Source organism: Athene cunicularia (assembly GCF_003259725.1).
Source record: "Athene cunicularia isolate RWA chromosome 2 unlocalized genomic scaffold, athCun1 chr2_part2, whole genome shotgun sequence".
In the NCBI taxonomy this organism is placed as follows: Eukaryota; Metazoa; Chordata; class Aves; order Strigiformes; family Strigidae; genus Athene; species Athene cunicularia.
Window position 1 is genome coordinate 5,366,139 of NW_020799096.1, and position 25,606 is coordinate 5,391,744.

At 38.3% G+C, this 25,606-nt stretch overlaps 1 protein-coding gene across 4 annotated transcripts in view; it reads left to right on the forward strand.

Moving 5' to 3' along the window:
* ELMO1 (engulfment and cell motility 1) overlaps positions 1 to 25,606 on the forward strand; it is a 307,238-nt gene that overhangs the window by 133,885 nt on the left and 147,747 nt on the right. For all 4 annotated transcript variants that reach the window (XM_026843869.1, XM_026843870.1, XM_026843871.1 and 1 more), the window contains 2 exons: positions 5,818 to 5,922; positions 20,092 to 20,200. In XM_026843869.1, the coding sequence (XP_026699670.1) occupies positions 5,818 to 5,922; positions 20,092 to 20,200 (214 nt within the window). The remainder of the gene's footprint in view (positions 1 to 5,817; positions 5,923 to 20,091; positions 20,201 to 25,606) is intronic.

Consider the following 25,606-nt stretch of genomic DNA (forward strand, 5'->3'; position numbering starts at 1 on the left):
TTACTGCTTGATAACTTCATTTGCCCAGAAAACATTACTTCAGTAGTAAGAAGTCAACAATCCGTGAAGTGCTAAACATGCATCCAACTTGAAAGTTGTTAACTAAAATAGAACCTGAAAGGTGGTTCATAGTTGTGCATTGAACAAGATGTGATTACACGAGTTATAGTACTCATTTTAGATTCTTTTAGGCTTTCAAACTATTGGCAGTCCATAGGGCTTAAGAACTTGGAATCCGAAGCAATAGCTCCATGTAACTATAAAGCTGTGATATAAGTATGTATAAAATACAAAGAATTATGCCAAGAACTTTTTGTCTTACTTTACAACGTGTAATTTATTCATTGCTGAAAAATATTCACTGCTTATCTTTTAACATGCTCTGTTATGTTTTATCTGATGATTTTAGCTGATTTAGTTAAGACTCCATAACATTCAGATTTTTACAGTTCTGACCACTATAGCATCCATTCATGATTGGGACAGATTTCTGGTGACTTATGTAGAGCTCTGTGGCGCTTTACATTAGGTTACATAGTAGCTCAGTGAATTAAGGGAATATGGTAGTCAAATTATGACGTTTTTATATTTTATAGGGCAAATTATATGCAGATTGTGTTTGCTTTCTTTGCTATTGAGGTCAGTTTTATATTCTTGAGGTCAAACTTAATCCAGAAAGGCTGTTACTTCACATGTTGTGTAGATTGGAATGAGATTTATTATTGGAGGGTAATATTTGCAGTCTACTAATATGTATTGCAAAGTTGTCATCAAAAACAATAGTTGTTAAGCAGGTAGAAATGACCAAATATTTTCAAAAACACAAAGCCAGAAAAAGCCAGAAATATCTATGTTAGTTAAAGGAAGATCTATCATCATTGTATGCAAACATGATTTATAAGTCTATGAAAACTATACCAAATAGAAAAGTACTGGAGTTCTTTATATGTGGTGGGGTAGTGGGGATGTAATTTAAATGACTTACGCTGAAGGTATCTTAAAATTTTTTCTGCGTATTCTTTCCAAGATACAGCAGTTGCTGAGCAACTTCTGACTTGTGGATACTCTGGATACTTCTGACTTGTGGTAGACAGCGAGGTTTTTTTAAAATTATTATTATTTTTTATATTCAGGGATCCTCCAGATACATTTTCATTCTATCATAGTGGTCTGTGGGAAAATTTAAAAAAAAAAAAAAAGGCTTTGGAAGAAAAAAAATGCACGTTTGCATATTTAAAAAGTTATCAAGAGAAAAACAAATCTGTTAGTTCTTGCTTTCATTGAATACATAGATGTTGAAAATTCTCAAGTCACTGTTATATCTCATTAAATTGGATGGTGGAACTTGTATTCATCATCGTCTCTTTGAATACAGTGCTGTTAAATAAAAAGACAAAATTACTTCCTCATTAAGAATTTTAGCTGACTACCTCTTCATAAATGTGGGTTTTTTAAATGTAGCATTTTTTCATATTTGTAATTCTTGTGTAAATGAACAGATGGGAACATTTTGCATGTAAAACTTCAGGATTATTTAGGGAAGGGGCAAGTGGTGAGGTTGTGTGCTCGTTAATACTTCCAACATAAGTTTATTAATTCATAATTCACTGTGAATATCACTTAAAAAGTTCCCACCCTCCTGGTTCTGAGTTCTTATGAACAAACATCCATGTATGTACTACTGTGATTTCCTCATTTGATCCAGGGAAGGTTTTCATGTAGGTGCTGTCAAACCAGGTGACTGCTTTCCTTCCTAGTCCACAGAACCATGGTTTAGAATTAAAAGCAAGAAGAAAATTAATAAATGCAACTAACTGAGGATGGGAGAAAGTGATTACTGTCTTTGACGCTATATTTGTAGGCAGATTGTTCCTTTTTCTGTAGGAAAAAATATGACCAGTTTTGAGAGGGCTCGTTTTAGGTTGACACCATTTAAACTGAACTCTTTTCAGATGTTCTGAAGCTCTTTTATCATCAGTTCTTTTAGCCTTAATTCTTCCCTCGGAACTTCTGTAGGTTGTATGACAGAAAGACTACAGAAAGACTACAGAAGTGAGACGTACAGAATAACATTTCACTGGAACTGCTTTGGGGCTGGGAAAACAGAAGCTTGGTCTTCTGTGAGGAACAGCTATTGCCGGGTCTAGCACCTACTGCAAGCAGCTTTCAGGAAAAACTAGCATGACTTGGCACCTGTTTACATAGCTGCACGTAGCACTGATACAAAATCTGTGATAAGCTGTTAATATCTGTCAAGACAGAAATAAAAAGTTTGTACCTTAATAGTCTAGGAATGCAGGGGCACAAATGGTTTCTGTGCTTCAGCATGTTGACGTGAAAGATACTGTTGTTAGGAATAATATAAGGAGCAAGCGGTGCTTCTTCCATTAGCAGTTATCTACAGACAGTACGCTATTACTGCGATTAGGGATCTGAGTGTGAGGACACATTCTTACAACTGAAATCTATACGTCTCTCAGAGATTGCCTTGGAAGCCATAAGTAAGACAGTGGAGCTATTCAGGACACAGAAGAAAGCTTTACACAGCTAGGACTACATGAGAACACTAGGTTGCCTGAAGATAATTACTGCACTAGAATTTATCCATAATAGATGTAATCTTGATATATGCCATGTGATTTTTATTTTTTTTAAATGCCATAAGCAGACATGATTTTGAGTTTCCATCTTAACCAAAATAATGAATTTTCATTTCCACAGTACCCTACTAAGATGACTAACAAATTCTTGATGGTTTTGATATGTTAACATGTATGGTGTAAGAGCGTAAGCTGTTATATACCGCTCAGATGCTGAAGCTGAAAGATGCATAGATATTACTCAGTCTAGTGGGGAAAAAAATCAAAAATTATCTGAAAAATTGGGAGTAGCAAGTCTGATCCATTTGTATTTCTTACTCTTGGGTTTTTATAAAGAGAAAAATGCAATAGACTTTATACTAAACAGATGCGACTAATATGCCTGAAGCATTGTATTCCATATATATATATATTTAATAAGTTATGTGGTAGGTGGGGGTGTTTGCATGCTTCTAAATTATTCACTATGGTATTTTAGATATTTTAGCTTTGTGTCTAATTTTTAAACCCACTCTCAGTAAGTTAATATTTCAACCACAAACATTCAACATGTTAAGAAAAGGATGATTTTAGGGGGGGGGAGGGAGGGAGGGAGGAAGAAGAAAGAGAACAAAGCAACTGGCATTTGTTTTGAATTTGAAGAATAATTGAAGATATTGTCTCTCACATGCCAGAACTGTCTTATGGATCCTCAGTTATTATCAGCTGGCATATCTCCAGTTATTTGATTTACAGAGCTGAAGAGCAAGCCCTAGTTATCCTGGGATCCAAAGTAATAGAAACTTTTGAAACAGATGACTGAACATAGCTAGGTTTATAGGCTTGACTTGGAGAAAAAGTAATGGAGAGGTGGCTTTTCTGATTAAACATAGAGCTAGTAATGATGCTAAGAGACAAAATGAATCATCCTTACTAAATGTGGATATATTTCTCATGACCTCACTGGTTTTTGTTGATGTTCCTGTATAATTTGAGATGTAGAATGGGATGAAGGAAAGAACTATTCCAGCAACAGGAGGTCAGCTTTCTTATTACAGTGTCCTGCTTTTATTTTAACATTGTTTGTAAATACTAGTGAAATGAGTGCTGGTATTTTAATAGCTGGAGAACGGTAGATGGGTCTTGATACTCTCTCTGCTTGGCAGGTGTTTACCCAAGTACACTCTGCCTGTGTTATAGCAATGAGATGGAGAGTATGTGCAGCCCTGTGCTGAATTTCTACTTGCAAAAGGTGGTGTAAAACTGGTGCTGTATGTATGGGTCCTTGTTGACAGCTTCCCAAAGGAAATGTACCTCATGGCAAGGCTAAGGATCAAGTGGTGTTCCCTAGGACTTATACTTTACACTCAAAATGGAGGTCGTTTCAAAAGCATAGAAGGTCCTTCTAAGATATTCATGCTGGGTTTGGGGTGGTGGGAGGAGGCATTTCTGTGACTGCCAGACTCAGCTTCTCTTAAATGTGCTTTATGAAATGCTTGAAAATTGTAGGAAGGGAAATTTTCTCCTACCAGAAGCTGAAGTCTATTGGGCTTATGATGTGTGTGAAGTTGTCTTGTACTGATTTTAAATGTTCTGACTGATAAATGTATCACATGTGGAAGATGGAAGGCTGAATTGGGGAAATAACCATGAAGGGGTTTTGTTCATCATTCAGATGAACAGATGAAAGCTTAAAGGAAAAAAAGTTTTAAAAAGACGAGTTTTTGGAAAAGGCAACTCAGTAAGCTTTTGTTTTCCCACCCTAGACTACTACCCTTCTGAAGTGTCCACTGCATAGATACTGCCATATAAAATCTAGGATTCCAGACATCATCGTGATTCCCTATTGCAAAATGATGAGCCTATGATTGTTTTGCTTGTACACCAGTTCTCCTTAGCTGGAGATGTAAAAGGGACAGGTTGTGCATGCCATCTTCAGCCCAAATCTTTCTCTACAAGTTGAGCAGCCATCTTAATGTATATTTTTTGCTTTCAAATATTTCTAATTTTTCATGTGACTATGAATTATTGACTGACCAAAACCAACCTAAATAAAACAGGCAAGAGAGTTGAAACATTTCTACAAGTTTATGGCTTGTCAGACTCAACAGGAGGTAAAGTAGTAAAACCCATGCTTTTGTCAGTGAGGTGGGTGGATCAAACCCTGAGCATACAGCAGAAACAGACTGGTGGAAGAAGAAATCTGTGCTGATCTTTACTTGTCAGTTTTCTGCTAGTAAATGCGCTGTGAAAGTCTCTGTCAGCTGGGTCTTGCAGAATAGAAATGCAATCGCAAAGCAACTGGGGAAATCTTTTTGTATCGGAATGATGAGTGGAGCTGAAGATATTGCAGAGGTGATACTGATAAAAGAGCATAGCAGACGAAAGGCATTTTTTGATGGAGACATACTCTTGGGTCTCTTTTTCTGAGCAGCTTCTGTGGTTTTCGAGCCTGTCTGTAGCCAGGCAGATGTTCGTATCTATACCATGAACTACCTGAAGCTTACTCAAATGTACATTTAATCCCATCCAAGCAAAAGATGGACTGGGTTAATGAATATTTTGAACAAATGTAGGTTTTATGTAGTGTGTGAAACTGAACATTTGAAATTTATAGGTGCATGTGGAAGCCAACTAGTTTTGATTACATATGGTATGTTCATTCATTAATTCCATAGCTACAGGAATTCATAGATTCAGAACGCAACAAAAAACTTAATTGCATTCCACAAGGCAAACTTCTTTAATTTTATACGCTTTTGTCTGAAGCTCTTTGTGCTCAGGAGTCCACAGTATCCAGTAGACTTAGCATAGCTTTTGAATCTAGTAGTTTTTTCTCCTTTTCATGGTTTAATTGAAATGGTCCTATAGCATTTTTATAAATAGGTGTTTTGGTGGCTGTTTGCGTATACATCTGCATTTTCACCTAAATAGTACTTCTAGACTCCTTGGTGGTACTACAGACTATGTGCCATGAAAGATGTGGAGATCTGTGCTTCTAAAGCACTCAACCTTTGGAAAACTCCATTCCATAGCTAGAGAAATGAATGACTGCCTGACATGCCAACCTAATAGCGTTTGGCTTTAAAGTTCTTTTGATGCATGGACCATCTCCTTGTTGAGTTTTCTGTTCAGCAAAAAGAGCTCTGTTGCTGGATGGTTTTTTTGGTTTGCATGGCTGGGGAGCTGATAGCTCTTGTAAAGATGCTAATTGAGTGATCTTGTTATCTTTTCACAGAATCATGTAAACCCAGCAATGGATTTTACGCAGACCCCTCCAGGAATGCTAGCCCTCGACAACATGTTGTACTTTGCTAAACATCACCAGGATGCTTATATACGGGTAAGGCTTCTTCTCATCTTTGAGATCTGTGCAGTTGTCTGTTCACAGTGATTATGTCCTATTTACAGCTGACTTTGAAGAGGAGCTTCAGAATCCTCACATCATTAACAACAAACTCTAGGAAGGCAAACCATGTAGCACTGAAACATGACATAAGTCTGTAAAAGCTTTGGGAGAAAGCTGTACAGCTGTCTAGCCAGTCATTGCTGAGTTAAACATTATAGATATATCTTTTTGCAAATATTAATTTCTGTTTAGACCTGCAAAAAGAAGGGAGATGAGTTTGGGCCTTTTTCAGATGCATGATGGATATCCATGAGCTCAGAAATGAGTAATTGTGCAGAATTCTCTGCCCTGCTCTATTTCTACCAAAAACTGACAGGGTTATCTGTGTAAAGGAAGCTTTGATGAGCAAATGCCTTGATAAGTGACTGAGTTGGCAGTGTCCTGAGAGTTAAAATGTCCCCACTAAAACTACTGCTGTAGTTGAGGCAATGCTTGGAGAAAAATAGGTAAAAAGCATCATGATTCACTTGCACAACCTGATCCTGCCCCCTGCCCACTCCACTTCCTACATTTGTTATTTCAAGGGTAGTTAAAGCAAGTTGTGTTGCATCCTTACAAGAAGAGCCATACAGCTGAATAATACCTGCCTCTGAACAGAACTTTTCCTAACTTTCGTTGAAATCAAATATTAGCCAAGTGTAAACCTAGTGAGCACAGATGGGAGTAGAGCATAGTCTAGAAAGTCAGTGTATTGCGATAGTAGGGATGGTTTAACTCAAGAAAAACCGCACATACAGACCTGCTTAAAGAAGGTTGTGTATAGCAAGGAGACAGTAGATGCATCAGTCATTTCTACTAAAAAGTGAAGGGTGAACTTTTAATATGCATTATCATCTAGTTTTTACTTAAAGAAGATCAGTGTGAAAGCTCCAATTGCTTTGTAAAGGGCCTGCCGATGTCCAGGCCAGGATGATGCATGGACATAATAGGAGACCACAAGATTGTAAGATCGGCTCTTTAAAATATTATCTTTCTCCTCAGTCTGAATCTAGCAATAACTATAAAAAGAAACTGTGGTAGCATGCAGTACAGCAACATTTCTTAACCCCTATAAACCCTTGAAATTAAGGGCTATTTCACATACTGGGCAATGCGTGTGTTTTCTGGATAAACTATGTGGAATTGTGGTTTTGATCATTAAAAGAGCATTGGTTACTGTTTCCTATTAAAATTTGGTAAGATCTGCACTGTGCTACTTCACAGGCTTCTTTTGAAAATTCTAGGTTTAGAAAACATACTTAGTAGGGGTAGCCAGTGCTCCCAAATGAGACAGTCATGTTTTAAAGAAGTCTGAAAGAATTTAAAGAGGACAGAAATTCTGTTTAAAGAGCTTTCATTGACATCTCTAATATTTTTTTTTTTCTTATGTTTCGTTTTCATGTTGCAAATGCTGTCGGAATAATTGGGTTCAGTGTAGCATGTAATTAGGCACTCTTTAGAAAGGACTTTGTTGCTGGCTCAGCTTTGTTTCTGTAACAGTATTTTTGCTGTTACATTACTGAGAATTTTTGCTGTTATTTTGAGATGTCTGTTTTTATCCTTGTATGGTTACTGCTGGGAGAGTATCTGGATGCCTCATGTATTTCCCGCCTGAGAAAGAATACACGTACATGAGAATTGCCATACTGAGGCATGCTTAGATTAAATTGTTTGCCCAAAGCTACACTGGGAACTCTTAACACACTTTGGGAGTATCTAATCTGTGTAGTTCTATTTAGTGCTTATACTAGCATTGCTGTCATGGTAGCTCACTCATCTGTGGTGGTCCACCTTGTCATGCTGACAGCATGCTGAACATCTGTGACGTGAACAGTGTCGTGCAGCTCCTACAGTCTTTGATCACAAAAGACACCTGCTTCCTATCTTTTAATCTCTTTCACTTACTAGCTGGTGTACAGTAGTTTCCTGTGGGCCCTGGCATGCTTATTTCCTTCTCATTTTGCGTTCCTTATTGCACATCTAACATTACCTTTTCTTCATGTCCTTTGTCTCCCAAAGCTCCCATAACACCAGTTTAGTCTACTTGTACAGCCTGTTGACCTTGCTTATTTTTTTCAGATACATTTCTACTCCTGTTTCCTAACAAAAATTCTCTGTGGTCAAGGTTAAGTCTCCACAAGAAATGGTCAGTTTTACAACTAATGCTTGCATACTGAACAACTTGTCTGACAGCAACTCTTCTCTTTTTTTCATTGCTGATATAATACTAGGAAATATTTTGGTTCCTCGAAGGAGGGATTATTTTCAATTTGGCCCTTTACACGACAATTGATTGCTGTAGCGTGGATTAATTCCTAAGACCCCAAATGAGATAATACTGCTGTGCAGTAATTAAAAATTGAGGCTGGAAGCCAGAGTTAGTGTGAAACAAAGTTGGAAAATAGAAGTTTCTTCTGACAGAATGTGGCGTGTTAAGCAAAGACAGGAAGTCATGGTGGTTTCACTGAGTCTATTGGCAGTGCTGCACAAATCACTGCAGTCTGACCTGCTGCTTTCTTAGGATGCCCCAGCTGTGTGGCCCTTAGTAAGGTATCTTCTTGTATTAGTGAAAAAAATGGATAAGGAGAAGTTAGAAGACAAGCAGTATATAATCTCTTCCCTTTTCATTCCTTGTTCTGCCTCTCCTGAGTGATTCTGTTTATAAATAATTTGCATAATAAATGGATTAGTTAGGTGGGAAGGATGTCTGAAACTGAAGTGCCCTTGTGGAGGGGTGACAGTGGGGCTTCAGAGACCAGTAGCAAACAAAAGTACTTACAGGAACTACGAGTAAATACAGTTTCAATGTGTTGAAGAGGATGGGTATAAAGGCAGTGGAGCAGATGGGTAACTCTGTATCTTGAAAGCAGAAGGCATTTCGAGCTGAAAACATGGGTGAAATAGGATACAGAAATAACCAAACGTTTTTTTCCTGTTTGATTTTTTTTTTCTTACCTACTTCCCCACAATCCATTTCTCTCATTCACCTTCTTCCTGTTGGATACTTATTCCTGAAATTACAGTAACATGTTTTCTTTACTTGCTGTTTTCCTTCAGATAAATACAATGTTGTTTTTCTTTATTTAGACATTGAGTTAATTATTTTTGAATCTTTTTTTTTTGTTTTTAATTTACTGTTCAATATGGCTGAGCCTCCAAAAGAAAGGTTGTTTAGTGGAGGGGGGAAAAAAAAAGTGTTTTCCTTGATTGGGTGATATCCTTAGGTATCATTTGGATTTTTAAAAAGTTTCTTATTAAATTATTCTCCTGTTGAGTTAGCTTTTCTTTTTTTTTTTTTATTAATTGTCTGGTGGTACCAGTGACTGATATGCCCTGTATTTTGTTCATGTTCCACTTAAATAATCAATTGCTACCATCAGAGGCTTTGCTTTTATAAAAGGTGGTGACATGGTACATGGAATGCATTGATGGAAGTTGAATCTCTACAAGAAATTTTAAAATATTCCACAGGAAATAATTGGCAGCTTCCCAAGCTACATAATTACAGGACAGTCAGAGTATATAATTAAAATTAACAGTGAAGAAAATGATTGGAATAAAGCTTTGTGACAAATAATATTTTTTTTGTTCTTTTGGAGCAGACAAGTCCCCCCCTGGTTCCAATTTGCTCCTTTCCAAAACTACTTCAGCTTCACATTCTATTAATTTTAAAAATAAAATTATAAGTTACCATTTAAAACAGACTTTATTCAGTGCAGACATCTTGAGATTTTTCTTACTAGTAACTTGTAGTAGTGTGCCTTTGAAACTTTCCTAGTATAATAAGGGTCTGAGGAAAAACCTTTCCATGGAAATACTATTATGCCACCATTGCTATCAGTATCTCCATTTATTGGTGCTTTGTCATTGATTTGTTTGAGAATTTGTGGTGCAACACCATTCAGATCCATTTTGTTTTCAAGATACAATGAGGAGAGAGGTACAAATATATGAAACTGAAATCTTTTGTATTCATGTTTGTAGGCATGTATTAATTTGCCTGATTCTGGTTTTTGAATGCATGCACTTCAGTGATTGCTAATACTCATGTAAAGTAATGATATTTACTTAATTTGATGTAAGGTGCAAGGTAAAGGAACCAAAATGGAGTACTCCTTTTATTTGTAACCTAAAAAGAGAAATTTAATAGTTGTCCTGTGTTTAAATGTACCATGTTTGTGCCTGGAATGCTTCTATAGAAACACTAGCCTTGCAGTTTTGATAAATTGACCCCTACATGTTCAGGCAGCAAAATCAAAGCTACTGCTCCAGTTGTGAGTGGACCACCTTTTGTCTTGGATCTTGGCTAGTTTAACAGTGTTTCCAGGCAGAAAGAGCAGATGCCATTGGGTAAACTAGATTTACAGCAACTACACCTTAGCTTCTAATGCAGCACCACTGATGCACTTTTTTTTTTTTTTTTTTAACACATTTTCCTCACAGGCATCTAACTAGGGTGATAACCTTAATCTGAGAGAGAATGTAGAATTTGACTTAGATATTTTTGTATTTCACAGCAAGTCAGCTGAGTCACTAAGAAGTCCTATACAACATTGTCTCTGGTGGAGTCCACATTTTGCATTGTAATGAATTTGCTTTTGATGAACTGACAAGTTGGTGACTTTGTCTATATTTTTCTTTTGCCCTTATGACCAGACATATTCTACAGGTTTTACTGCTTCTTTGGGGTGAGATTCTGCCTTAAGACGACACATGCTGTGTCTCCTTGTTTGTTTAAGCACAAGAGATTGGCACTTCAGATAGAAACTGCAAATAAGCTTAGCAGTTCCAGGTCTGAGCATTGGCTATCGCCTTATTTGGATTCTGCCCAGCTGGCTACCCAAGTTTATGCCCAATTCTTTGCTATTTTTTAGATTAGTAGGTGGTTCATATGTGCAGGGAAAAATGTGTTCCTTGGAAAGAGATTGTTTTACTGTTGCCTGAAATTGAAGTCCCTCATCTGTAGAAGAGGTTTCTCCCTTTTGCCACTGATTTTATCTATTTCATGTGAATATTCGTTAGATATTGAATGTAAAATTTTCAGTATAAAATATTGCCACCAGGGTGGGAAACCAGTGTTGAAATCCATGTTGAAAAATTGAGTTTATTAATCCCTTGGTACGTTTTATACTGAATCCATTGCTACTACATTTTTGTGAATGATGTGATATAATCACAAATTTTCTGTTCTTGTATTTAAGACAATTTTTAAAAGTTATTAAAATGTTCCAAATCAAAACAGCATTTGGACTTTGGTTGCACCTAGGGTTATTTTGATTACTTGATATGTAAAATTGAGCTGGTTTAGGGTCAGTAGTAGAAATTCCCCTTTCCCCTGAATCTGCTGAGCTGGAAAATGGGTTATTCACACAGCTGTGATGCAGAGACACTTCTTCCCCAGCAGCCACTTGAGTTGCTGCTTTTGGGGAGGTTGAGGAGGCACTTCTTTTCCTTTTGAAGCTTTCAGAAGTCACAGTGGAGGAGCAGGTGCTGCTTGTGAGTGCCGGTGATGCAGGCAGGAAGATTGCTGGCATCCTGCAGAGACCTTTCAGAACTTTAATGGGTTGAGTCACAGTCAGACTGTCTGCCGAACACTTTCTAACCCATGCAGTTGTTGTATAGGAGGCTGCCTACACATCCTTCCGCCAATTCACAGTCTCCTCATGCCTACTCATTCTAGCCTGATCAGATATGAGTAGTCCAACATATAATTTCAGCATTTTCTGAGATAAAACTGAGCTTGATTTCTGCCATGCCATTTTTTTTCACCAGAAATGACAGGAAAAGGGATGTAATTTATTTCTGTTCTGTTAAAGGTAGAGGAAAAAAAGGAGCTTTGTTAAGTGAGTCTTCCTGACATGTGTTGTGAAGGAATACGGTTTTCCACAAGACCTAATTGCCTAAGCCCCGTGGTTCCCAGTTAATGTGTTCTTGTCTCCCCTTTTCTCTGCCAGTCTTTCCATTCTCTGTTCTTACCTTCCACTCGGATATCTAACTGGTTTTCTGCCTGACTTTTGGTTTGGTTTTTTTTTTTTTTTTCTTCTCCCAAACGTCACTCAATCTCTGTGCTTTCCATAACAACACACCAGGAAGTTGGGGTCGTTTTGCTGCAAGGGCATTCATCATTGATGGCAGAATTGAGGTGGGTCCTCTATGGTAAAGAGGCAAAAGCCTGGAGTGGCTGGTTGCAGGATAAACATGAAGTTAAGTTAGTACTGAGGGAGGAAGAGAATTGTGAGAGCACCATGGCACCCTCTGCACAGCCCCGTGTGGTATGCGCTATGGGTTATGTATGACAACGTTACAGTCCTGCATATGTCCAGATTACTTATCACCAGTCCTAGCACACCTCAACTTTCCCATGTGTGTGGAAGCTGTTGGGTAAACGAGGTCCTGATCCAAAGGGCCCAGAAGTTGTTGCAAGTCTAGCTTGGTCTATGGTCTTCAGAAGGTTTTGAATCATACCATGAGTTGCAGCAGTAGCACAAAAACATTTGGCTGTTTTTTGTTGGAGCCATGATACCTCCACCTGCAAAGCTGAGATGTATATATATGGGCAGAGAAGATGACTAGCTATGGAGTCTCACAGCTTTTCCCATTTACTCTGTGTCTGGACCTTTTGTGATGTTACTTTAGTTGCCAGTCTCATTGATGTGCAATAAAGGTTGATGCTTTTCTAATATAAACATTCCACAATAATGTTAGGGCACTAGTGGGGCCTCTTTCACATTATGAAAGAAAAGAAAATTCAAAAACTTGCTATATTCTACAGGTACTGCAGTTTCCTTCCCTCCACCTCTGCCATGGGTGAGCAAGGGGAGGACTGCAGGGAAAGCATGGCCTTCTTACATTTCTGTGGGACATGGAAGGAGAAGGAATACCTGGCTGGTAATTTTCAAACTGGACCAGGTCAACATCAGATCACTCCTTGCCTGTTCCTGTGGGAAGTGAAGAGCACATCCTGGTGCTGCTTCTGAAGATGACATGGCAGCAGGGCCTTCTCATCTTAGGTCTTACCACAGTGATTTGCAGTGACTTGGTTGATTCTGCATGGAGTGGCAAAAGAATTGAGGGAGTTACATAATATTTCAAGACAAACCACTATGTATTTAACTTTTGATGGAAAATAAAGAGAATACAATTATCCTTCATGCTAAGATGTTTGTGTGAGAAATAAAATTTATTGCTAGGTGAGCAACTGCGGAATCATCCAACTTTAGCTTGCGATAGTTTGGCACTAGGTTTGTTATAAAAGGGACACACACACACACCCCAACACACCGTAATTTTCCACAAGAAAACCAACTATCGGAAATTTTAAGCCGTCTTTGTTAGAAGTATTTGATGGCCACAGATTTAAACTGTGTAATATTGCCATGACAGTTGGAATTCACTCTCTTATGTACATATTGTTATATAATGACAAAATCTGATGCTTTTCTTTTCCTTCCTGCCCTGTCTGACTCTGTCACTGTCTCCTGGCTGCTTTACCATAGTGGGGTCCATGCCTGCTGTTCGCAGTTCTCCCTGGGAGCTGGGTCACAGTGCACTTAGGAGATGCGCTGGTTAAGCCCCAGGTGCTTATTCATAGATGTTCATGACAAAGCCCATATCAGACTCTCAGTGTCTGATTCTTAACATGGTCCTGTAACTAGATGTCCCTCAAAGAAGACACAGCTTTGAGTTTTTGTTTCTCGTGTCAGAGGCTTCTTCTGCTTTTTTTTGTGTCTGTCGTAGTTCTCAGCTCTTCTCTCAAATCTTGGTTTAAATTGCAATTCTAGTGCCCTCCTGAGGAAGGCAGACATAACTTGCTTTATTTTAGGTCTTCCATGAGGAATTATTGTAATGCCTCAGGAAGGCTGAGATAAGGGAGAGAGGAAGCATGGGAAACTGAAAATAAAATAATGAAGGTAAAAAGACAGGTTAGAGAGTACAGTGCTGAGTGAAGGATCTCGGAAGCACACTGATGCTGAAGTTGAGGCAAATGTCAAGCTGCATTCAGAAGAAAGCAGAATTGGTGAAGAGGGTGAATGGAAACTGAGTCTGTCTGCGGTAGTCTCTTATCCTTCTCAGGAAGCATACCCTTAGGACTTGCTTCCTAGAGTTACTTAAAACATCTAAATGAAGAGGGAGCAGTGAAGCCTATTGTATGTGATAAGGAGGCTTAGGAAAAAGAAAAGCAGTGTCAAGCAAAGGAAGAGTATCCATGCAGTTTTTGGATATTAGGATGCTGCTTGACTTTTCATTTTGGGTCTAAGGAGGTTTTTACCATCTTTGCTAACTAGCTCTCTGAACCTCTTGATATTAACCTACAGCAGACTGCTAGAAAACTTGGTCTCTATTAACCTAGGATCATTTTTAGATAGTACTACAAAATAAGTCTGGGCTCCTTTTTTAATAGTGCAGCAATGCTTGTTGAAGTGTCTGCTGTGGGATTTATTATAAGTATTGATGCAGCTGTGGTGGGTCTTGCCTTTCACTTCTTATTTACTTCCTAATCATAATGAATCTCTATTCCATTGCCAAGCTCTGAGGTTTGTTCAGGAATCTCAGAATTATATCTGCAGTTGCTGTGGGCAGTATACTTTGAGCCAATTTCATCTTCAGTGTGAGGGATTAAGGGAATGGCTAAATCAATATCCCTTCCCAGTGAAGAAGTATTTGTCTGGTGGTTTCGTCCTCCTGGATTTTGGTGAGGAAGCTTTTGAACAGACCTGTCTTCAAAATTTGCCTTTTGTCAGTCATTAACTCTTAGTTGCAGGTATAAGCTTCATTACTGAAGCTGATGCAGATTTTTAAGACCATGGTAGTTAAATGTGGAAATTTCTTCATTTAGTCCACTGCCTCTCTGAAGGTCTGTTTTGTGCTCATGAGGTAGTAATAGACTTGATGAATAATTCAATGGAAGATCATAAAGTTAGAAAATATTTGGATTTTTTCTGTGTTTGTTTTTTTGCTACTAGAAATTTTGCTTTATTTTTCTGTGATCTTGGCATGATACTTGAATTTATTTTATATTATCATCCATGCCATTGGTAGATACCTTGTAAAGGCAGGTGAGCCTTCTTTGGGTGACGCTGAGCACCACTGATTGTAACAGAAGGGGAAATATAAAAGATCTTGCAGTTAGAAACAGCAACCTTACATATTCTCTAAGGAAGAATATTCTTTCCTGTATCTCTCTAAATGCTTTGTTGGCTGATTGGATGTTGGAGGTCTGCCTTCCACTTCTTGAAAAGACTTCTAGCTTCAGAGGAAACGGGGTACTTCGGGCAATTCATATGGCTAAATCCCAGAAGAAACTCAGCTCTCACCAGTTGCTGACCAATACTACCTGAAATGTCTACCTTGGGAAATGCTGTCAGTCCTTCATTTCTCTTTCTGATCACTCTCTGGTTCCGTTTGGTAATTGGGAAATATTTCTCTTCCATTTACAGCTGTAATTTGTAAATAGGAGAGGAGAAATATATGTAATAGGTAACTTAAAAATAGGAAAAGCTGTACAGATCTGTATTCTGCTGGAAATACCATCAAATTCCCATGCCTTAATAGGCTACAGAGTTTCATCTGTAGAAATGTCAAGAAAATGGATAGCACTGGTTTCCTAAAAATTTCACCTCCTTGCATTTTTAAAAACATTTTTAAACCTCTTCCTTTCTCCTCTTCTGATAGCCAATTCATCTCATTGTTCTTGTGATATCATTTTGTTCTTATTCTATGCTTCTCTCACTCACTTGCTCTTTTTCCCTCCCTTTTTCTGAACTGCAGTTGTTTCTGTTGTGGGTTTTTTTGTTGTTGTTGTTTTGTTTTATTTGAAGAACAATCTACTTAAAAATCAACTTTCTCTCCTGTCTTGGTTGTTAATGTCTTTTCATCACTCAAACTTTTCATGGCTGCCATCTCTTGGTAATTTTCTTTCCCTTTTCTTTTTCTTGAGATTTTTGTTTGGATTTTTCTGTTTTTCCCAAAAGAAAAAAAAAGACTTTGAATGTTATGTATCATGGTGGTTTTCTGCTTTGCCTCATAGTAATGGGCAGTATTGATTAAAGGAACAAAGGAAGAGGATCTGCAGCATTTAGTACTCCTGTACTTGAGCTGGTTTTGGTTTTTCTCTGTAGAACATCTAGCATATTAGAAGCTACATTTCCATGTTGGACCTTCCCAATCTGTAGCTTTGCAAGGACTAAAGAAATAAAAAACTGGCAGAAGTAGATTCCTAATGTCAGAGTAAAGGGCAGCCAAGCAAATCAGAGTCTAAGTAGGACTGAAGGAAGATGTGTGCCTAGGTGGCCAAGAAGGCCAATGGCATCCTGGCTTGTATCAGAAATAGTGTGGTCAGCAGGACTAGGGAAGTGATCATCCCTCTGCTCAGCACTGGTGAGGCTGCACCTCAGATACTGTGTTCAGTTTTGGGCCCCTCAAAACGAAGACATGGAGGGGCTGGATCCTGTCCAGAGAAGGGTAACAAACCTGGTGAAGAGTCTAGAGAACAAGTCCTATGGGGAGCAGATGAAGGAACTGGGATTGTTTAGCCTGGGGAAAATTAGGTTAAGGGGAGACCTTATCGCTCTCTACAATTACCTAAAAGGACGTTATAGTGAGGTGGGTGTCAGTCTTTTTTCCTAAGTAACAGGTGATAAGACAGTAGGAAATGGCCTCAAGTTGTGCCAGGGGAGGTTTAGATTGGATATTAGGAAAAAATTTGTTGCTGAGAGGGTTGTCGAGCATTGGACAGACTGCCCAGGGAAATGGTTGAGTCGCCAGCCCCAGACACATTTAAAAAACATGCAGATGCAGCACGTAGGGACAGGGTTTAGTGGTAGACTTGGCAGTGTGAGGTTTATGTTGGACTTAAAGGTCTTTTCCAACCTAAATGATTCTATGATTACGTGGTGCCAAGAGTTCTCCTGCAATGTCCATCATTTCTGCCTTTAAAGATTAGTTTCCCTTAAGCAAAATTTAACCGTTGTACCTGCCGATTATGAAATGTCTGGTGGATCTGCAATTCACTGTGGATATGTGAGGGGGAGGAGGAGAAAGATAATAGGGTGCAACCATTTCATGAGCACTAATGATAGACCTCCATTTGAATTAAGGTTGTGTGGGCTTCATGACTTCCTCACTACTTTCCTTTCCTTGGTAAAATAGCTGTTGTGACAGAAAGGTGAATCAAGCCAGCAGTACGCTATGTAGGCATGTAAAAGTATTTTCAGTCTAGAGCTGTGTGTTATGTTTCTTTCCCTGCTATTGTTTTCACCAGTTTATGAAGTAAACATGTCTATTCCCTGCTTATTTCTCCTCCATAACCAGAGTGCTAAAAGAAATAACATTAGATTCATGCCCTTATCAGCTGTATTTATAGCATTTTACTTTGGAACAGGATATGAGTCGCGAAGTCGTGAAAAGAGTATTACAAATATAATAATGAATGTTGTAAATCTGTTGCCCACACTAGGAATGATTCCTCTTTGGGTATTTGTAATAACCTCTTTTTTTTTTTTTTCCCTTTTTACCATTGCTGTTTTTTTTTACAGAAGATACATATCTGTCAAATTTGCCTACAGATACTTAGATATAGTGAAGGACCCTTCCATCTTCCTTTCTTACACAACTGTAACATGTCAGCTCTGCCTTATTTTGCACAGCAAATCCTAAAAGATTATGCTTGCAGAGTGTGTCTGAGGATCATTTCAAGGCTGCTTTACATATTGATTACTCAAATTGCCATTTAATTTGCTGTATAGCAATACACAGTGCCTTAACTATTTCTCTGGCATTCTTATTGATTGCTGTAATTCTGCCTTACATTATATGCATATACGGTGTCACCATTAAATATTTATGTGCTCATGAAACGTTAATATGTCGGGTTAATGTGAAATTCAACAAAATGCATTTGCCAGAAGCGAGCAGGAATACTGATCTGAGTGCTTCCCTTCCCCTCCCCCTTACCCTTTCATTTTGCCTCTTCATTGATTTTATTACCAGTGCTTCTCTGCTGTATCTAAATCTGTGTCAAAGCAGCCCCCTGCTCCAGTATGCAGATTTTATGTTTTATTATGTGAGAGATAAAAGACAGTAATAATAAAACAAGAGAAGTGATCTCAGGGAGGTGTTGAGACACAGCTTTACGTTGCATTTGTGCTACTCTATCATAGCTCCTGCATGTGGATATGGAAATGTAGCACTTTCCTCCATGAAAGAGACTGAAGCAGGATGACTCATCCAGAATGCAAAGTCATATTCGCATGTTCCTTGAACAGTGGCTGCACCAATGTAAAACAAAAAATTGCAGGGGTGTTTCTTTGATTTGGTACAGCTTTTATCCAGAGATGACATGGAACAATTAGATGTAATTTAAACCAAAACTTTTAGACGGAAAAGTAACTTTTCTTGGCAGACTGGTAAACATGATTCTGACACAGGAAAAAAAATGTAGGGGTCAAATATTTATCATATCCCTAATGACTTTCTAAGCTTCTGTGGGAAGACTAGGTGATTTAAAAAAAAAAAACAAAACACGACTGGAAAACAAAATAAAGTGATCATCCACTCTCGTAACACAGGGAACAACCATCGTTTGACATTGCTGGGTGTTGGGTTGGGAGGACATTATCAGCTAGAAGCTGCCCCTTGTACAATAGGACTAAAATAGACACCTACTCGGTGAAGAGGCTTTGGCATGCTATGTGAAGTACCCTTCTTTCCTGCTTGCTTTTGAGTTTTCACTCTTTTCCGCTTTTAACTGCTTCACAGAGAAGGCTTCTTCTGCACTTAAGAGAGCATGAAACAATCACAACTAAAATCTGGGGAGGGAGGGAAAGGTTTTGCTGGCATCCCATGCTGCATCAATGCTCTCCTCCACCTCTCCTCCTGGTTTGGGGTGAATTTACAGCCTTGGAGCCTTTTGCAAACCTTTCTTTACTGCCAAAATTGAAAGATTTAAAACAAACCAACCCCAAACCAAAACCACAACCAACAAAAAAGCCAAACAAACAAAAAGCATGTGAAGATGGGAGCTAAGGAGACAGGAGGAATGCAAAGCAGAGAGCAATGTCTAAACACCTGTTTTAGAAGCAAATTTAGAGAGCCTCTGAGGTTCCCTGGTGCTTGGCAAAATCTCTTTTTAAAATTCATTTTCTTCCTGTGTCCCTCATCCCCAGGCTGTGCAATAGATGTTCAGGATGTGTTTTATTTCTTTTTTTAAAGTGGCAAAGTTTGTTAGTGCAAAGACAGTTCTTGCTGTGAATCAGGTTTGACCACTTTTTTTTTTTTTTTTTCCCCACTTTTTTTTTTTTTTTCCCCAGTCCCTATTTTGCTCTTTTCAGGCTCACAGCTTCAATGAAATCTATAGTGTTTTTATAACTCATTTTTTCATCTACAGTGATATCTCTTGTTTAGTTGCAGTGCTGGGGAAAACTTTATCCCAATTGTATCTGATATGGCAGAACATAATGGGTATAAAAACGTGCAAGGAATTATTTTCTCCCATTTATTTTGGATTTTCACTCAACAGATAATATAAAGGCTCTCCTGAGTAATTTCTGCAGTATTTATAGGCTTGATGCAAGTGATAGTTCCCTGAAATGTTTTGCACACAAGCACAAGTTTCCTCCATAACAGACAAAAATGTGTAAATTTTCATCCTTTGAGGACCTCAGTTTGGCTTTTGACACTTGGACATTTCTTGGAGCCTGAATCCAGCTATGCAATTTCTGTCTCACTTTTTTTTTTAATAATTCTTTCTAGGTATGTTCATGTCTATAAATCATTATATCTTATTTCCTTTATCTGGCAAATTTGAAATGAAACTATTTCTTTCTCTTTTTTCTTTCTCTGCTTCTACTGCAATTTCTTCAGGCCCGGGGTGGTGCAGAACAGCAAAACTGCATAGGAATGGCAAAGCTTTCCAGCTGGTCCTGGAGCAGCACTGCTTCTGTGTTGCTGACTGCTTCAGACATAGGTCATTTAGCTGGGAAAAGGGCTAAGCTTTATGAATACAGCCTCCATGGACAGTTTCCTAAATTCAGCGTGGTTTATCTTGTAAATGTTGGATATGGAGAAGAGTACTTCAGCTAATGGGTTCTTCAAACTGTTGATTTTTCATTTCCATTCCTCCTTCAGATTGTCCTGGAGAACAGCAGTCGAGAAGACAAGCACGAGTGCCCATTTGGCCGAAGTAGCATTGAGCTGACAAAGATGCTGTGCGAAATACTGAAAGTAGGAGAGCTGCGTAAGTTGACCTGTTTGTTTGACCTCTAAGAATGATAGAGTGAGTTCAGTGATACCTAAAGTTTATTTCAATGCAAGAATTTTCTTCCAAGAATCGTTTCTTAGTATGGTTATATATTGAACACTGGCACTCAAAGGAACAATGTCTATTTTTCTTACTAGTTTGTGAGCATAGCAGGGATGAGGGTGGAGTAGTAGAAATGTTCACCCAGTCTTTGAATCTCTTCTATATGAAGCAGGGCAGCTGCATCCTTTCTAGAGGGGTCAGGTGATTTGGTGTAGGAGACTTCATGGTCTTACCTTTCCGCAGGCTTGCCCATAGGTTGGTTTTACATGAGTATCATAATCATTCTTTGTGGGATTGCTCATCTGAACTGACACATCCCATTTTCTCTTAGATATCTAAAGCTCTATCTGAATACCAGATGATATATGTATCATTTACTCTAACAGTGTGATATGAAATATTGTATTTTAATACAGAGTAAACAAGCTGTCTTTGGCTTCGATTGCAGTCCCTTGACAAATTGTTAGATACTATCAAACAGAAAAGCATGTCTGTATCTTCATTAGCCTAGAGTGTTGGTGTTTAACTCCATTGATATGTATAAACTTCAGTTACCCATCAATAATGTTTTGGATCCAGCTGCAGTCTTGTTTTGGCAAGCACTATCATGAGCTTTCTTTTCTTATTGCACAACTGAGATGCTTTGTTTTCTTCAGAGACATTTTTTCCCTTTTGAATTTTTTCCATAATGAGGATTTTTCTTTTACCTTTACACCCAAGTCCATGAAATGTAATGATAGAAGAGCAATGCAACAGTCAGCAAGAAAGCCTATAGGTATCATTGGTTCTTGTTCCTACTAGCTCTGCAACAGACATCAAAAGCTCTGTTTTAAAAGTATGATTTGGTTGTTAATATATCTGAAGCTTTTAAATTCCGTGTCCTGAGAGAATTTATTGACCACAGGAAAAACCTGTCTCTGTGCAGTGGGTGCACTCGCTTGCAGCTTCCAAATTGACAGTCTGTATTTGACAGACCCAGATAAACGATATGATGTTTACTTTTGCATACCATCCTAAGTAAAGCAGAGTTAAGGAGTGCATTCACTGTGTCTATAAATAAGCAGTTTAGCAACTATTTTAGATGTATGGCAATGGTAATGTGTTGTGTAAGGTTCAGACTGTAGCAGGCATGTCTCCCTTAAAATAACCTTACTGCTGCAGCTGAGGTGTACTAATGCCAAATCATGCATGATAGGTCTGTCTGAATTTTTATGCCAGTAAATGTAGGAGGGACATATCAACTCAACAAAACTGTAAGCCTATTTCGATTAAGTGCTAAAGATCAATTTTATTTTTACAAATGCACAGAAAATCATCTGAAATCCAAAGTACGGCTTTGTGCATGGTGTTTTTGTGTGTGTCCCATCAGTCCATGGGACTTACACTGTATCTTGCTGCTAAGAAAGGTGATTGATCTAGAGGTTAGCCAGGTGTCTCAGACTTCTTCCTTGCTGTGTCATAAGAAGTCATTGAATAAATAAACCTCTTTTTTTGCAACAGACATGTCCACATGCAGGGTGCTATTAGTATGTAGATGGTTTGCCATGTATAGTACTGTTTGTTCCAATTGCTTCTAAATTCTGCAGATAGCTCCTTTCATGTTTTAACTTTTTCATTATCTGGTCTTTAAAGTGGGGACTGTGAATAAAGTAAGACGATTTGAGGTGAAGAGCTCATTTCCTATACGAAGAAAATATGAAAAAAGTGCTATTTTGCTATCTTAGAAAATAAATTGTCATATTTTATTTGCTGTTTGGGTTTTTTTGTTGTTGTTTTTTTTGTTAAAGTAGCTCTATGGTTTGGGAGTTTGGGGTTAGAAAGAAAACTGAAAAATTCCCTAAGAATTGCTCTGGCTAAGGGACATTACCTGTTAGTGTTCTGAAGCCATTTGCTTTGGTGTTACTGAGCTGCAAGCCACTGGAATGAGAGGTAAGCCTGTTTGCGGCAGGCTCCCGTGGTGTTCTTTCATAGGTATGTGACCTGTGGAGAAGATCTGATGTCGAGGAGAAGTGCACTGGTGCTTCTGTTGATAGAAGCCAGATGTAGCACGACTGACTTCTGTGAAGTCACGCTAATCTACACCCACGGAGCATCTGTCTCTGGATGCGGCAGTAAGATTGCGTCATAGCCTTATATTCACAGGGGACAGAGCTAAGGTTACCTCTAACTCATCTTGACAATTCACCTGTTCACCAGTATGTTTCCTTAATGGCTTTGTTTATGTGGAACTCTAATTGTCATTTAAAAGGGCTGTAATAAAATACACCTTTAAAATACTGTACAGAAAACAGATTTCTTGAAAATGGCTGTTGCAGATGCTCATCTTAAATGACCTGTGATCAGCAGTATATTTTGTTGAGAAGCACAAACTAGAACTGGCGTTTTAGGAAAAAGTATGTTCAGGTTTATTCTTCACTTGCAGATCCATACTGTATTGCTGAATAGGATTGGACATCTTCAAAATCAGTAGTTACAGTCTAGGGCAAAGGTATCCCTGGTAGCTTGTATGTGATAGCCTAAATACATATTTTGAAACCTGCCAGTGTTTTTTAGAAATTCAAAACTCATCATTATTGCATTGGAACATAGAACTTTTTTTCTAACAGTTTCTGAATTGTATAATTTAAAAGCCACAATAAATGACCTTTTGCTCATGAAATATTCAGCAGTAGAAACTTTCTTAAAGTGCAGAGTAGATAAAAGCTGCTAGACTGTCCATTATTTATGAAGAGCACTTTAATGCTGATTATATTCCCCTTGCTCCACTGTATTAAATACCTTTAGGCAACAAGAAGACATTTTACCATTTCCTTTTTGGTTCTTTCAAGCATGCATTCATCCCAGCAAGGACTCACAAGAAAGTGTTAAAGGCATGCCACCTCTTCTGCTTTCGTATTTCTCCAAATCCAGGTACCGGACAATTTACATTTTTGACTTCAGTTCCAAAATGTTCATGACTTGGAAATTCATCTCTTCTTCAGCAAAGAATTTTAAGCATACATTTAAATCTTGTGTAAATAAAGAAAGCTCAAGTGCAAGCTGTAACTGCTTTACAGAGGTGGACTTGCAGAGTAGAGGCGCTAAAACTTAAGAGAAGGATTGGTGTAGTGTTCAAGTAACATGGAAGTTAGAATGAAACATGTCTATAAGCCTGTCCAATGAAATCTTTGAAACAGGAAAGAGTGGGATATTTGACTATAAATCTTATAATCTTGTGCTACTGTTGCTGTTAAAAAGGCATTTAAGAGTATGGCTTTACTGAGTACTTGCCAAGGCACTTCTCTTGGCAAACACCATGGTAATTCTCATTTCTCCAGTAATAGCTTCCCTTGTACATCTTGGCTTACAAGGCGATTTGCTTCTCATGTGTCTGGAGCTGACATCAGACTGTAACACTGTTAACCAGTGGTCAATCCTCCTCACCGCTGGAGTGATGACTCTCCACATCCCTGGTACACTGACAAGTTTACAAAGAGCCGAAAAGATCAGGCCATCCATGTTTCCTCCTTAGTAGCTATGAAAGCTCAAGTAACCTTTACCTTCCCTCTTCTTCCTTCAAGTTTCAGTACATGACATGCATGCTCAGGGGAGAAGGAATACCCACATAACAGATTCCTGGGCTTGCTGGGAGGCAGAGAAATGTAAAAATGAAAAACAAGATCCAAAAGACTTTCCAGAACGGGAGTTAGTAAATTTAATGGGAGATTTATAGTTCATTAAAACCTAATATTTATCATAAGTAAGAATTTGAGCTCACCGTTTTGCGTAAGTAGCGCTAATCCTCTCTGATCGGTGCCTACAATTCCCAGTTCTCTGTACCTCTGCTCAGCATGTGACACTGTTCCTACCCTCAAAACCCCTTCAAACTCGCATTCCTGGTGGAAAGCGGTTGTTGACTGTGTTACCTGATTTATGCAGAATTAGTACAGGCTTATTGGCTTATTCTCATATAGGTTCAACTGAAATCGTTTAGTGTTGAAGCTGGCGAAGAGGCTTGTAGCTGATAGAGGAATGATAAATTAATGCTGTGTGCACTGAGGAGAGACAGTGCTATCAACAGAGCAGTAGTCGAAAGATGTTCATAAGCCAGTATCATTTGAATATCTGAAGTTATTCTATAGTTAAGGCATGTCAGACGTCAAGTATATTTCAGTGTATTTTTGAGCAGGATGCAGATGTTCAACTGCCAATGTTCATATTTGATTGTTTTGATGGGTGGTGTTTAGGGGCTTCTGCAAAAATCGGCACTCAAGCTTTATGACAGACCGCAGGGGTATATGCCACATGTCAGATACATATGGATTGTCCTGTTGGATAAACAACTTCTTCACTGGGTTTTCTTGTTTTTCTGTCATGGGGAGTTTAATTGTCACGGGGTTTTGTTAGACTTGATTAATTTACAAGATTTTTTGCCTTGAAGGAGAAGATCTAAATGCTGATGTAATACAATGCCCTTGACGTTGTTTGTGCACGTTCTTGCTATAGATTTCTCATTGTAATTATTGCCCAAGTTGCAGAATTGAAGTGGTCTAGAAACTCTTACATTATTATCCCTTCAATAAATAGAACGTGCTGGCCATTAGAAGATATACAGTGATATTCACAGTTGTGCCTGCTGAGATGAAGGTAATGAAATCTCATGCTTCAAGGAGTAAGCTGTTTGCTGCAAGGGTCAGAAAGCACTTTTTTGTCTTTGTACAATTTTTCCTCTGCATTGCACAATCCATAGTGTGCAGTGTAGTTTGTTTCTGTTGGTCTTTCCCTGAAAGCATGTTGGTCAGTGCAGGATCAGCATTCCAGACCTGAGGGCTTGCCTGGTTTGATTTTCCTTTTGCTACAGCAAACCCAATATTTTTATGACTCAATGTCACATTTTAAATTTTTTTCCCCTTGCTTGAAAGCTAATTGCCTTTTCATCCTCCTCTTCCTCCTCCTTCTCTTAAATTTAAATAGAATAAAGCCCCAGAAATAGTAAATAAAATTAGATAAGGGAATTTTTACTGTTCTCACATTTCTTCTTGAAATTTCATTTTCTGTAGACAACCATTTTATGAGTCAGGAAATGTTTGTCAGGAAGCTGAAAAACTTTCCTGGCCAAAAAGGTATTTAGTGAAAAGTAGCGATTTCTGTTTCATCCTGAACTCTCATCCTAGCTTTAGAATACAATAAGTAAAAAGTAATTCTAACCTCCTTTGTCTTCGTTTTTCTACTGCATTCCTTCTCATACATCCACCTTTTTTATCCTCTTGCCCAAACCATCCCAGTCACAGCAAAAATTAAGCAGATTTTGAGTGGCTAGAAGATAAGCAACATTTGAAAACAATTTTGGTAGCAGTGAAG